The 15,255-nt window shown below is 37.2% G+C and overlaps 4 protein-coding genes across 4 annotated transcripts; 1 reads left to right on the top strand and 3 right to left on the bottom strand.

Moving 5' to 3' along the window:
- Positions 1 to 1,486: 1,486 nt before the first annotated feature.
- LOC118512932 (dnaJ homolog subfamily C member 16-like) lies at positions 1,487 to 2,131 on the bottom strand. The gene is made up of 2 exons (XM_036058096.1): positions 1,977 to 2,131; positions 1,487 to 1,880 (listed from the first exon to the last, which is right to left on the bottom strand). Exons 1-2 carry the CDS (start codon positions 2,018 to 2,020, stop codon positions 1,502 to 1,504), a joined length of 423 nt encoding a protein of 140 aa, XP_035913989.1. The 5' UTR covers positions 2,021 to 2,131; the 3' UTR covers positions 1,487 to 1,501.
- A 5,992-nt stretch (positions 2,132 to 8,123) lies between these two features.
- Positions 8,124 to 10,426, top strand: LOC118513058 (surfeit locus protein 4 homolog). Its single transcript, XM_036058406.1, is given in 5 exon segments — positions 8,124 to 8,218; positions 8,279 to 8,361; positions 9,054 to 9,264; positions 9,267 to 9,641; positions 9,644 to 10,426. Coding segments are annotated over 4 exon segments (810 nt in total). The 5' UTR covers positions 8,124 to 8,218; positions 8,279 to 8,307; the 3' UTR covers positions 9,814 to 10,426.
- A 557-nt stretch (positions 10,427 to 10,983) lies between these two features.
- On the bottom strand, positions 10,984 to 14,831 carry LOC118512933 (TATA element modulatory factor-like). The gene is made up of 3 exons (XM_036058113.1): positions 14,564 to 14,831; positions 11,525 to 11,838; positions 10,984 to 11,461 (listed from the first exon to the last, which is right to left on the bottom strand). Exons 2-3 carry the CDS (start codon positions 11,678 to 11,680, stop codon positions 11,213 to 11,215), a joined length of 405 nt encoding a protein of 134 aa, XP_035914006.1. The 5' UTR covers positions 11,681 to 11,838; positions 14,564 to 14,831; the 3' UTR covers positions 10,984 to 11,212.
- Positions 12,348 to 14,599, bottom strand: LOC118512673 (TATA element modulatory factor-like). The gene is made up of 2 exons (XM_036057442.1): positions 14,458 to 14,599; positions 12,348 to 14,391 (listed from the first exon to the last, which is right to left on the bottom strand). Exon 2 carries the CDS (start codon positions 13,653 to 13,655, stop codon positions 12,471 to 12,473), a length of 1,185 nt encoding a protein of 394 aa, XP_035913335.1. The 5' UTR covers positions 13,656 to 14,391; positions 14,458 to 14,599; the 3' UTR covers positions 12,348 to 12,470.
- Positions 14,832 to 15,255: the final 424 nt, after the last annotated feature.

Below are 15,255 nucleotides of genomic sequence, written 5' to 3'. Positions count from 1 at the left end.
TCGTGAATTGTACTAATATTTGTAATTTAGCTTTAAGCAATACGGCCAGGCCGTTCTTTATGAATAAAAAAAAATGCAAAAATCAATCATGGTCATGGAGCGTATCCTTAACATATTCAATCCATTTAAATTCAAATCATATTGGCTTACGTTATAAGTGAATGTAATTATTTGTATCTTAAAGCACATAATTATAAAATTTGATTTGGTATAAGTACTTACCATTGCAATTGTCCACGTTTTTGCTCTTCTTCAGTTGAATATCTTCCTCTTCCAAGTGTAGCAGATATGACATTAAATATCCAATAATGAGTATAAAACCTATAGTACCGATAACGGATATCGCTGGTAAAATGTGCTCCTGTCCTAAATTGTCAGCCATATATTCTACTGCCAACAATATACGATTTAAAATTCGCATTACTGCATTTTCAGCATGCTCATCTAAAAGGGCCTATAAGAAAAACAAAATTAATTTACATTACATTACTTATAGATATAATGATTTTTCGGTTACCTTTACTTCCGTTTCATAGCTAAGTGATTCCGAAGAACGTAGCAAACGATGAATTACAATATCCATTTTTTGTTTAGTGTAATTGAAGTATTGGTCCTGTGTGTCATTTTCTAGAGCTTTATCAACTTCTAGAACAACTTCATGCACCCATTCATAACGAATTTGCTTAGTATCTCGGCGCCAAAATATGACAATTTGCAGGAGAGTATCTTTAGATTGATTGTGCTTTGATAGTGCGCATATAAAATCATTTTGTTTTTCTTGGTATATATAAGCAAAACGAACTCTTTCTCGATTGAAAAGAGATTCAAGTGCAATTTTACGCATGACTGTACGAGCCCCATCATGCATGCTGGTATTTTCAGTGACTAGTACCACACATAATCTCTTTCGGGGTCGATTCCATTCTGCAGGACAAACATTATCCAGCATGTCTTGAGATGACAAACGTGGAAGTATGAGAAATTTGTTGTGTGATATAATATTATTCAAGGTAGTGGTAGGTATATCCGACATAGTAACTGTAGCAATTGGTTGAGGTGGAAATTCGTTGAATATAAGCAAGGTATCTAGATTGGAATGAGCTTTAAACTTCGCTTGGATGTTCATAGTGTTTTTGGAGTTCAATTGAACGAAGCCAAATGCAACACGCTCACGAAAATAATAAGCAATTATTAGGTAACGCAATCGTGGCTGAACTCTTGGTTCAAGAATGAGCGCACGAACACGATTATCAGCCCATCCTCCCAAAAACGTGTCAAGTGTATTGTCTGTTACTGGGATCAACAGTTTATATGGCAGTTTTTGTCGTATAAAATCCACAACATGCTGTGCGTTAAAAACACTGTCTTTGTACACGTAATTGTGACCATCTAACACCATAATCACACATGGTAGTGAGTGTACTCCGACTTTCCGTACAAGTTTCTTCATGACCGGCATTAACTGTAGCAAATACCACGCCATACGGCTCAAGGGTATCAATCAATTTTTGAAAGAATTAGCCGCTTTCATGCATGCAAAGCACCAATCAGCATAAAACATTAATATTTGCGGTGTTAAACGACTTTTAGGCATAATATTCGTTTCATAATATTTTGTAGTGATGGAAAGACGGTGATACAAGCCTATATCTTGATCGTGAAAGTTGAAGTTATGTGCACCGTAAAAATGTTCAAATGGATCTTGAAAACGACCATAATTGCTATTATCAGGCCGGTTTCGATCCAGTACTGCATCTTCATTCGTTATTCCGTACTGATCGTAAGCTCGCCTACGGTCGGTATCAGACAATAATTCGTAGGCTTGCTTGATTTCTACAAATTTGGTTTCTGCTTCTGGGTGTTTAGATTTATCAGGATGCCTGTGGGAAACATTAATAAATTTAACAAATAATGTATAAAAATATTATTAAGCTGACACAGTTCTAGGAAAGAATCGATTTTTCAATGACACTTACCATTCCTTGGCCAATTGTTTATAAGCACGACGAATATCCTGCATAGATGCTCGTTTATGTACACCTAGGATTGTGTAGGGATCATTGGAGGCGCATAAACTTAAGCAAATTGTAGCAAGCAATAATGCAAAACCAACCAATGAAGTACGGCATTTTGTTGACGGCGCATCGTTGCTTTGTTTCTAGCAATCGTATTGCTGAGTTGAGAGTGTGTGTGTTATTTTTATTTCCCGAAATTTGCTTGAGCCAAACAACAAACACCACTATAATTCACTTTATGGTTATGGATTGAATTACACTCGAAAAGAAAATAATCTACTAGTTTCAAGTAGAAACACAGCATAAATTTCACTGAGTTTTTCTACGGACAATTTGAGAACGCATACCCATTTATGCATGATAGCACACCAATTTGACAGTAGCGTGTGAAAAGTTCAGTTCACAATGGCAAAGCAGCTCCATGTTTGTTTTTAGTGCTTGACAACTAGGGTAACTGCTCCGCACCAGTCAAGGTATATGGATATAGAAGGTAGAGTTGTTAAGAGCAAATTGACATTTCTCGACCTGACATAACAGTTCTGTGGTCATCGAGGGAAGGGTATTGAGAAGAGTGATGGAAGCGTCGAAGGAGGCGCCGGTGGTGGTATCGCTTGCGATTTTTTGACGAAAAATGCAACCAAATATCGTAAATCCTCTGTAGGACAACATTTGATATGTGAAGATGACCCATAAATTAGCGAAATTGCTCAAGGGACTGAGAATCGAGGCTGTTTGTTCATGTTTGTAGCCCCATCCCAAGGGAAATTTTAGAGGATAAATATCTCCCTCTCTTTCTATTTATACACCTCTTCCGCTCGCACTCATGGATGATTTGTCACACACTCGAGTTTGGTTCATGATGACCTAAATGTTTACATTTTGCTCTCCTTTTATTATTATACCCATCTCGCTTACGCCTATAGATTCACCTTGTTTGGTTGAATATGTGTATGGGCATGTGTGCACTCGTACAGGGTTTGTCTCGTTACCTTACGATATGAGCGGCATATATTATACCGTCATTATTGTTTTTTCAATTCGTTCGAGTATTTTCATTCAATCCTGAAGTGTTTTTAGTTCTTCAATTTCTTTCACATGGTTTACGATATGATTTTATTGTCAAGACGGTAGCTTTTGTCGAAAATATGTATATAACAAATTGAAACACTTTGTACAAAATATGCCGTTCGCATCGCAAAGTGAATAGGCGAGCCCTGTATCTTTGATCGCTGATTTTTGGTCTGGCTGCTCATGGAGAAGGGTAAGAGTTCATGCGTGATTTGATTAGAAGAGAGGGAGAGGTTGACAAAGCCGATCGTCTTCGTTCTATCTTCTCCGCCAATAAATGTTGCGGAAAATTTTATTCGGTTTCAAGTCGTGCGATTTGTTTTGAGCAATTTGTGCAGGCAGTGTTTTCGTCAATAAGAAAGGATGCTGCGGATCTTTCGATCGTCATAGGGATCGGCTCAGGATATGCCTTCAAATACCGTTACTACATTAACCTTCACGACGACCATGTTCCGGACATAAATGGGGACGACACTGGAGCATTTCTTTGCCTGGTTCAGCTGGGCAATATGTACGTGATGCATTGCGCTTCGTTCTGTTTTTATATTGGTAAAGGTAAAGCCGTAATTTTATAAGCCATATATAATACTCTTTGACCATTACGGCGTCAAGCCGTCATAATCGAAAATTAAACTAAATAAATAAATAATAACCTCTTCTGTATTCAACATAGTAAAGTAAAACCATTTTATATTTAACATCTTGGTATTTCTAGCACCTAACACGTATCGCAGTCTGAGCGGCTCGGGATGGCCTCCGGCTCGAAGGGATCATCGAGTACAAACACCAAATGGTTGGCCCTTGTACACTTTTTCACCTTATATAAAGAACTTTGTAGTAAGGGGAAGCTCCTCACTCCTCTTAAACCTCTTGAAACGTATATCAATCGACACCAACAGGAGATCGACTACACTGTGTGAACCATCTTGTTCCAGTGCAACCAGGCAACCAAAACATTCCTCTTCAGCAACAGCACCATCATAATCCGTGCTAGAAGCAACTTCCAACTTGTTGTCGGGAGACTAAAAGATGCAAAATTGATTTAAAAAAAAAAGCAAACAAATTTGTGTAGAATGATGATTGATCAAACTTACTGTTAATGGAAGGCACTTTATACACAGAAGGACGGCAGGAAGAACTGAACGGAAAAAGAACACCCAATGCTGATTGCTGACAAGCCGCCGGTAACGTAATGACCAATTTGGAATCCGTGATCGAGCAGAGTCAGTGTTTAAGGCCAAGCACGTCTCCGGCATATGATATGCATTCTCCGATACCCATGGCCAGGTTCTCCTACGAGATACAGCGTGGGCTCACCCGCTAACTGTAAATGCACAATCCGTTGATATCCTCCTCACCTCATAGTTATCGTGATCCTTTTCCCGCTCCGTCTTCCGTGCCAACACCTCCCAACGTTCACCATGGCGCTGCAGAACTAAAAGGCAAAAAACTATAAGCCAGATATCTGGGATAAAAGCATATAATTATATTTACCTGATTAGATGCACTCATCGACTTTGTAGAGCAAACAGATTTTTGAATCTGAAAATAAGAAAAGTTCAACAATACAAGCCATTCCAGTGTCTAGTACGACTGTAGCATTGCTTTTTTTTTCTTCTTAACTACACCATGATCTGCTACGCGCAAGCGTACCACGCTCCAATTATATTACGTGTACTTCATTCCTGCTCTGAGCAAGTCTGGTGGTTCAGTCTTCAGGCTGTGGTATAACATGCACACGGCATTCTGTTCTAATCTTACTCTTACTCAACCGCGTTTCAGCACAATGAAAAAAGTTTCACACGCACAGATCACAGCTGAATAAACAACACACTCGACGCCCACCCCATCCCTCCAACCTTGCAGCGAAAAGTTCCGTTGTTACACCACAAACATAATACCACCCACACAACGCGAAGAGTCTACGGACATGTAAGAGAAGCAAAGCAAAATCAAGAAGAGAAAAGAGCAAATACAGGAATAGAGGAACTCCCGAAAACACATGACGAGACACGACAATACACAATATATTGACAAAAAGTTATCCTCGAATCTTTGTTTACATTTTGCATGGCTATCCTCGAAAAATTTATCGAAACATAGCTTTTTCGAGTATAGTGAACTTTTGTTTATTTACATTCGATGAACATGGTTCCGGTTCATTTTATGACAGGGTTCATGCAAAATGTAATCAAACAGAATCAAGACAAAAACAAATTATCCTCGAAATAATTTGGAATTTCGTAAATCTTTTCGAGGAAATTTCGTTAACGAATGTAATTTACCAAAACATTTACGAAAACAGGGGGAACAGATAACTTGGGGGTGCATATTGCGTGGTGTAGGTTTTGTTGTTTATCAAAGCGCATTTTTGACTTAATTAACTATGATCTTGTTTTTCAATTTGTTGTAGTGAAATGTCACACGAAAATAAAGGCACGTTACTTGAAATAAAGTGGTTTTTTTATAGAAGGAAAAGGCAATTAGCAGCACTCAGGGAACAGTGCGATTCTGTAGGAGTGTCAACCTTTGACCACACTGTTCATGGGAAGTTTAGTCCTTCTTCTATTTTTCCTCTAGGATTAGATGAAATTGTGATTCATGTGCTGATATTCTCATTAATTTTTAGATGTGGTAAATGTGGCAGAAGTGGTTGAATCTGCCATCGACGTGGAAGACCATATCGCTTCTTCTTCTAGTTCTAGTCGGTGAAAATTACCATGAAATGTAGGTATTGATTTTTATTCTTTCGACGGTGTCTTGCCCGCGCAACGTATGTAAGAAGGAGAAAAAAGCATAGCTTCGATGTGTTCGATTGTTGTGTCAAAAAACTTATCGAAAGTCAACGAATAAAAGTCTAAAAAATTTTGAACGAATAATTTTAATTGTTGATTTATTTCATTTCAAAAGTGGTGGGTTGAAACTTTTCAAAACTCCGCTGAAAATTTTCAAGGACCGTGAATGAAACATTTAATATTTATGGTTTGTTTGTTATAATTATGGCCCGCTTTTTTTCATCCACGAAGTCTGTTAATTACTGCTGTAAGTATATATATAAGTCTACATATACGACTTCGTATATAGGTCGTAGTAAGGTCAGATATCGCTTTTTTGGTTATGTGGGACGTAACCCGATGTATGCGGGCAAAGTGAGTTGAGAGGAGATGTCGGAAATAGCGATTTCTCGGTCGGACATCTTGAAAAAAAATTGACGTTTAGTTGACTGAAATGTAAACAAGCTGCGGTCAAGCATTCTTTGTTGGTCAAGCGAGCTCTAGCATACATTGATGAAGCTCGATCTGCTGTCCTCTTGATGGAAATTAATCATTAATGTGTTTAATCGAACATACAACACTCACAATCCCAATAGATAGTGACCAAGACGGAGCACGGTGATGCACAAAACGATTCCGTCAAATCCAGTACGGCTTTATTCGTTCTGCACAAACTTCATGAACAGCTGCACCCATTCCGCGTGCGAGATATCCAGCATGTATCTGGATTCTATTTTTTGCTTGCAGATTGGCAAAAAAGTGGAACGATCTTATATCTCGGATCAACCAATAGTTCGGGGATGCAAGCCGGCACCGCCTGTGACGCCAATACAGTCAAAGCTACTCTGTCCATATAGGCGCTGAATCGTTACCACCTCAAACAGTAATAATATAATACAGAATCACCTCAGATAGAACTGACATGCTACAATCCAGATTCTTCACTTGATCTAAGCTTTCCGAACGATATTGAACAGCAAAATAGAAGAAAACAAATCATAAAATAATGTTATTGCGTCGAGAATAATAAACAACACATATAACCAGCTGATTCGATGCGGTCAAGTAAACGACAAACTGGTGCTGGTCTTCTACTTCTTTTCCATGTGTCAAAACGGGCTTTTTACGACACCTCCTCTCAACTCACTTTGGTACCAACTATAACAATATTAATGAACACGGTTTTTTGATACAAACCATAAAACTAAGGAATAAACAAAAGAATGTTATAAAACCGTACGTAATAAATTAATAAGTTGGTATTTAAATTAGTTTCTGATGGATTTTTAACTTATTTTCAATAAGAAATATGATTAAAAAAGCTAGTGAACTCGTCAACCTAGTAGTGTAAATAGACTTTGACTATTTTATTAAAATAGAGCTGCACGTTCGCGTGTCGATTGCAGGCTGGGTAAGTAGCCCTCAAGCAGCACGATAGATCGATTTCATTATTTTTGGCTATTTGGCGGGAACGTCTTGTATGTTAATAAGCCCGACTGCCACCCCTAGTGCGACCGAAAATTATAACGTAGCCCTTGTAAGCCAAAATTAATGGTCAAGATAGGGGGAGGCGGTTTTAATCGAAAAGTAAGCTATATTTTTATTCGTCTTTATTAATCCATTTTTGACTACACTGAAAGCACACTATGCAGCTTTCGTAACGAGTACAGCGCATTGCATACATTTAGTTTTATATCTTATAGTGCTTAACAAATTTCGTCAAGGGGGTAGGGGCTTCTCGAGTCTTTTACCAGAAATACTAATTTATTCATTTATTTAGCCGGTAAATTAAGGGTAAATTAAGGGTAATATAAGATTATTTTTTCTCACCAGGCTGTGGTAATTATGACTTCTGGGAGTGTAGCCGTGGACTTAGTTTTTTAGCTGTTTTTCGGGAGAACGTCAAAAACTGTTTATAATCTGCTACAACTGCAATAATTACACATCAACACTCTTTTGGCCACACATCCCTATCCGCAATTCTCGTTTTTTCTACTAAAGTTGTGCAACTTAAGCATTAGCGGAGATTTGTTCATACCGCGTTTTAATTTAATTTCAATCTTTTGGTTGTACACAAATAGAAAAGGTTTTCATGTAATGCACGTCTGTTCTTAGGCTTGGTTCTCGTTATTTTTTGCCTCGTGTTGGTAAGTTACACATACATCTGAAACATGAAATAACCAGATATGTTCATATTGCTGTTGCAATGCGTTAATATGTTTTCCGGATTTCTTCCAATATAGCCCCAAAACTAACTTATGCTGGTAAAATTCAATAGAATAGCTCTTTATACAAGGATCGATCATCTTCAAACTCATTGGCGTTGTTTCGTTGCTATATCATCAACAAAAGTAATTGATTGTCAGTCTACATTCGTAGCCTTTCCATAACTGATCTCTAATTGTATTTTTTTTATTAAAGGAATATTTATAGCTTAACGACCATCAACTATGAATATACCCAATCAATATCTAGAAAAAACAGAAGAAGTTGCTGATCAGTATGTTTTGTATGATCTACTATAAAACTAGAAGAATAGCAATTCCAACATATTTTGACAACGTCATCATCGTAGTTTTAACATAATGCTAGGTACCTAATATTTGCATTCTGTATTTGTTCGATAAAAGAAAACCAGGTCTAAAAATCCTGATTTTGATATTCAATAGAATACGGGAATCGTTTTCGTATCCTGTTACGGTTAAATTAATTCAAGCTAGCCAGCAATAGTAGACAGCGCGCTTTTTAGACTGCAATGCCAAACAAGAAAATTCAACGAACCAAATACGAAATAAAAAAAAGGTCTGGCATACTTAAAATGATTTAATATATGAGTGAGGTACTTAAATAATATGTGTTGCAGTGTGGAAACAATATTGAATATATTTTTAATACATACAATATTGTTGTGACTGTTTATCTTCATACACCATCAAATCTAGCATTAGGAAGAATTTAAGTATATTGTTATTGCTATTTTTTCTGAACAAAACAGAACAGCTTTGCCGTACTGCTACTTTATTGTTAATTTTCTCATGCTCTTTTATCAGGCCATATACTTAATTTAACAATATGGAATCGCTTTTTATTTTGAAACTTGTTTTAAATCTGATTATATTAGCTGAATATACGCTTTAATGTTGGTTACTTGTTGAACGGTAAGAAAAAGTTTACTCTACTTTTTTCTATATTTTAGGTAATAAGAAAGGGAAAATATGTCCTACCACACGTCGCGCGATTGTGCCTGATAGCAACATTTCTGGAGGATGGTATCCGCATGTGGGTGCAATGGAATGAACAACGTGAATATATGGATATGAACTGGGGATGTGGCAAATTTTTGGCCACGACTTTCGTTCTTATCAATCTATTAGGGCAGATAGGAGGTTGTGTCATGGTGTTAGGACGTTGAAAGTGAGCATCGCTTGTTGGATATTGTTTGGCATAGTCGTTCTGCAAACCATCGCGTATTCGGTCCTGTGGGATATACAGTTCCTGTTACGTAATCTTGCCCTTATTGGCGCTCTTCTACTCGTTCTTGCGGAATCCCGGGGAGAAGCACGATCACTTTTCGCAGGCGTTCCATCGCTCGGAGAGAACAAACCGAAGAGTTTCATGCAGCTGCCGGGCGTGTTCTTCTTTGCTTTCATGTTCATTACACTAATACGCTTTGAATTAAGTTTCTTGCAAATCCTACAAGATATCGTCGGATCCATATTAATGGTTTTAGTAACGATTGGTTATAAAACTAAGCTCTCATCTCTTATTTTAGTTGCATTGTTAACATCCTAAATCTTTACCATAATGCATGGTGGACCATACCAGCATATAAACCTCTGCGCGATTTTTTGAAGTACGATTTCTTTCAGACGCTCTCTGTCATTGGTGGCTTATTAATGATTGTCTCGCTCGGGCCGGGTGGCGTTTCGATGGATGAGCATAAAAAAAAATGGTAAACAGACACACGTACACTTTAGCAGGAAACCAATAGCATCAATTTGAATTACATCTTCTGCTGCTCTGATAATATTATTTCTGTATTGAAGTTCACAGACGGAAGACAAAACATTAAATATTTTTTGTTGGATTATAATCATTCCTATAAAAAAATAAAAACAAAAAAGCTTGTTTTTATGCGTAAGTGTAAATGACAGTAAACGCATAATTTTTGACTTGAAAAAACTGTTTTGTTTTGCGAATTTCCTTAATTGAATTGCTATCATAAGGAAAACACTTAAACTGCGTTTGAAAAACGAACTCTAATAAAACAAACATTATATTATCAAATTGATGGCTAGATAGTTCCATGGCTCATGAAATGCATCAGAACATGACTTCATAGTTAACCATGCGAGTATCAAACTTCACATTTATGATGTATTTTCGTAAGCACAAATCAACACACAGTTTTAAATAATGAATAATTTCTCTCCGGGATCGGCATTTTGTTAATTTTATTCATGTGTAGTAAACAAACTAAGATTGTGATTGTCAACTTGATTGAATAAAGAGATACAAAATACAAGTATAGTAATAAAGAGCAATATTTTAGTTACTGCTCTCACTTTACCGGTAAATTTCTAATGAATTTCAAGTTTACGTTGCATCGAGTTTAGATACCCTTACCCTTCGCATGGTACGAGATAACAAATCTTACTGAAATGATATAGTTTAATGCACCATGCACCAATGTTCCATCCCGCAAAAATAAGCAATAACGTAATAATTTTTAATGACACTTAAAAGTAACCCATTGGGGTTTAAATCGGTACTGTATACCCAACCCACTTAAAAACAAAACGCATCAAACAGTTTATTTCATGTTTTCTTAATTGTAATATTTTTTTTTAAATAACAGCTCAAGGTGATCTTGTGCAGATCTGGTTTCAGTGCCGGTTTTCACACGACAGGACCGGAAATAAATTCCCCTTCGGAACGTCCCCCCGAAGCAACGACTGACTTTCTGGCTACGTGGTATCAATAATTCTAGTAAGCCAGCCATGACCTAGAAGGTCGTAAAACCAAGAAGACGAATATGCGTAAAATGAACAGAAACTCTTAAGATTTTATACTTGTTTATTTTGACTAAGAAATTGCTTTGAAGCTACAAAGAAAAATTACACATCTTTTAATCTCAATTGCAGCTGTATTTCACGAACATTTGAACATTAAGTCATGGTATACTATATCTTTTAATGTAATTTACACAAATTTTTCATGTATTGTTGTTAACGATTGTTAATCCACGCTTGGGCAAAACTGCCATGAATAAAGACGAGTAAGGACAAGATTTAAAATTATCTCTATAAGTAAAAACAATCATTTTAAAATAAAGGAATGAAGAATTTTTTCAACTCAGCAATTGTTCCCAGGTGATGATAATAGTGAAGAGTGATGGCTCATAGAAGCAATTAAATCACGCTGTCGTTGGAGCAGATCATCGATCTGTATTTTATACATTTCTTTTACGTCTGCCAGGTCAAGCTGCAATTCTTCAGTTTTTTCTACTGATTCTCCGTACATTTGTAGCAGTGCATCGTACCGATTTTGCAAATCTTTATGTTCCGCCTCCAAACGGATGCTCCGCTCAAAACGTTCCCGAACCTGCGTAGGATGAAAAAATGTGATTAAAAATGCATTCGTAAAATATCTTCCAATTAGACATACATTGTCTAGTTCCATTGTAAGATTTGAAATTTCCGAACTAAGTATATTGCGTTCTTGTTGAAATCGAGAAACTTCCCATTGCAGTTGGTACACCTCGCCATCCCGTTGCTTTAGCGTTGATTGTAAAGTTTCCAAGAGTGATGTATTGTTGAACATTATTGATAAATTATAACCGACATCACTTAAACTATCAGCAGGTGCTGTATTCTTTCCAACGGAGTTTACACCGAGGTTATCCTCGGATGCATTCCATGGAATACTGTTAAGTGATTCAGGCAGAGATAGGTTTCCAATGCTATGAGTAGGCGAGATTCCTGAAAGTCTCGTGTCAAATTCAGTCAGTAACGTAGTATTAATATCTACTTGTAATTTCATATCATTAGGAATTTCTAGTATTTTGTTTTCGCAAGATGTAGGTTTATCTATACAATCGCTATTTGATAACGATGATGCTCGTTGGAATTCAGAAGTTTTGTAATTTTGTAAACTTTCATGTTCTGTCAAACTTTTTTGATATTTCCGTTCAAGATTTTCAGTTTCTTGAGTTTTCTGTTTTATGTTTATCAATGTTTCTTCCGTTTGGACAAGGGCAGCTGTTAAACGCTCTTCTAGAGTAGTGATACGATCCTGCATTGTAGTTATCATATTTTTTTGTGCCGCTTCTTTCTCGGTAATAATCTTGACTCGTTCTAAAGTTTCTACCAATTGTTGTGTAAAAGAAGTATCTCGTTGTTCCCAAAGTCTTTCTTTATGCCTTATAATGCACTGCAGTGATTCAAGTTGCTTCATCAATGGTGCTGTTAGAAGAACAGATGCATTTTTTCTTCTTCAGCTCGAGTTTCTGATGCTTCTAAACGTCGCAAAAGTTCAACATGTTCATTCTTCACACGAATCAACCGTTGCCCGTTATCATGCTCGGATCGGCGTAGTTGTCCACGTAACTCTTCTATCTGATCCATAAGCATTTTATTTGTTTTTGAAAAGATTGAAAATCTGATTCACAATTTTGTAGCTTAGTCAAGCGATTCTGTAAATCTTCACATAATTCTGCCTTTTCATTAAGCTCTTTACGAGCAAATTCGAAAGACTTGCGGAGACTTTCATATTTTTGTGTTTGATCATCTAAATTGCTGTTGAGAGTAGCACATTCACGTTCTAGTTTACTCTTTTCAGATGTTAATTTGTGCACGGCCACTATTTGTGCATGCTCAACTTCATCCTTTGCTGATAACGACCGCTTCAGTCGTTCCGTCTCTTGGGTTAATTCGTTAATTTCATTGCACTGTCTTCTTATTAACGCATCACTTTCCTTTTCTTTTACGCGTAATTTTTTTATTATGTTTGAGTGTTGCAATATTTGTTTCGATAGACTTTCACCTTCCTTTTGTAGTTCATTTATCATAAAATCACGCTCGACTAATGCTTTCTCCATATCGCTTTTGGCAACTTTTTCTTGGGCCTCTGCTATAAGGGCTTCAAGTTTGCCTTTAAGATCCTCTTTCTCTCGAATCGATTGCTGAAACTTTCGCTCTAATGCAGATAGTCGTTGCATATATCCATCTAGATCAGATGCTCCCTCACGCTTAGCTTTATTTTCAAGCTGAGCAGTCAACTGAACAATTTGTTCATTAAGTTCTGCGTTTTGTCTCCCAAGTTCCACCAACCGATAATCTCGTTGTTCAAGCTTTTCTGATACCTCTACTAATCGTCGCATCAGGCGTTCCGTTTCAGACAAATGTACCGAATCGTCACTATTACCACTATTCATTGAAATTTCAGATGATTCGCGCGTATGTCCACGTCGTTTTTTAGTGAGAAGCATATCAAAATTTGCACTTTTTCCATCGGTAATTTTCATTGGACTTGTACGATATACACCACTATGAGTACTACTCGAATCGCCTCCATTCGGACTGGAGATAATTTCTATATCTGACGAAGTGGTTGTTTCAATCTCATCATCACCTAAACTCTGAAATAAACTTTGACTGCCTCCTGGACCAACTGGGGATCCAAAAACTGTATCAGAAAATTTCGCAGAATATTCAATTTTTTCAGTGGCATTTTTTGTAGTTAAATGATCTGATGTATCGTTGCTTCCAGGCTTTATTTCCACAAAACTGTGCGCCATGTCAGATGTTTGTGTTTGCAATTCTATACTTTCATAGCTTGATCCAATTCCTCTTCTGGTTTCGTTGCTTGTTTCAAATGAAATCCATCGCCAGAATATTTATAGTGGTATATTTCCGTAACAGGCCTTTCAACTGAATAACTTGTAGTAAGTTCCGAAACAATATGTATATTGTTAGATGATGATCTCGAAGGAACAACCACATCTTTACTTTCTTCTACCGATTTCTTTAGTGCTTTACAACCATCATTTATGAAGTTTACGGACGGAGCACTGGACACTGAATACTTATGCTTACTGCGGCTTGGTGCCACCGTAATTGGTAATAGCTCTGTTTCCAGAATAGTTATCGGCTGTTCCGCCAACGTGTTGGCAATACAATCATCTACGACACTAATTTCATCTTCGTTTTTTTCACCATGCTTTGGTAATTCATTGCATACTGTTGTAGAATCAGGCACGGTTCTGATGATACCAAGAACGTCAACTGATTCAGATTCTTCATCGTCTTGTATCATGACCAAAGAAGACGATCGTTGGCTGAGCGACGTGACGGTTGAACCGGAAATCGTAACAGGCGTAAGCACCTCTATTGATTCAGAACTATCTACTTCAGCACCCGGCAAATCTACAATATTTTCATTTTTCGATTTTTCAAAACTCCTCAAGGGCTTTAAGCTGGATGGTGGTTTAGTAACGGTGCTAGAATTGTTTATTGGTTGGTCAAAAAACGAATCTGTAAAAAAAAAAACCAAAGGCTAGAAGCATTATTGTTATCACGCATATATGTTCAATGGCTTACCGTCACAAGCCTCAAAAGACGCATTTAACGTGTTGGAGCTTATTGTGTTGTTGATTGCAACCGAGGGAGGGGTAGAAAAGTCGGGCAGGGTTATGCTGTTTCTTACCATTTCATTAACACTTTTTCCTGCAGGTTCGTTTGATACATTAAAAATTGCCGTTTCATCTTCATCTTTGATATCAAGCGCTTTATCAATCTGTTTTTGAGCTTCTTTCAACGCATTTTTGGCTAAATTGGCTATGCCTGTTGTATCAAACCAGCTCATTTTGTCTCGGTTTAGTGCAATGCGTGATTTACACTCTTCGATTCAGTGCATGTTATTCTATCTCATCACACAACCTAATTTTCTGTTGAATAATCAGCACGACACGTCAAGGGGTATCTGTCAAAATGGCATATATCGAGTTTACATTACTTACAATATCATTGATTGTTTACTTTCTGGTCACACGGAAATCGCGCGCGCTCGATCAAGGTTTATGGAAATAGGAGGAAGCCTCACTTGCCCAAGGTGTATATATTTAGAAGGTGATTTTTTGTCGATTTGACAGCCCACCATTTTATTCGAGATATTTCGAAGTTTGTTTACAATATCATATGGTATGGGGCTACCATCACGAACAAACAGCCTCGATTCTCAGTCCCTTGAGCAATTTCGCTAGTTTATGGGTCATCTTCGCATATCACATGTAGTCCCACAGAGGATTGAAAACATTTGGTTGCATTTTTCTTAAAAAAATCGCAAGTGATACCACCACCGGCGCTTTCTCCAACGCTTGCATCACTCTTATCAAAACC

The sequence above is a fragment of the Anopheles stephensi genome, chromosome X (genome assembly GCF_013141755.1).
Source record: "Anopheles stephensi strain Indian chromosome X, UCI_ANSTEP_V1.0, whole genome shotgun sequence".
Taxonomy (NCBI): Eukaryota; Metazoa; Arthropoda; class Insecta; order Diptera; family Culicidae; genus Anopheles; species Anopheles stephensi.
Note: the sequence above shows the minus strand (reverse complement) of the source record. Positions and strands in the feature narration are given on the sequence as shown.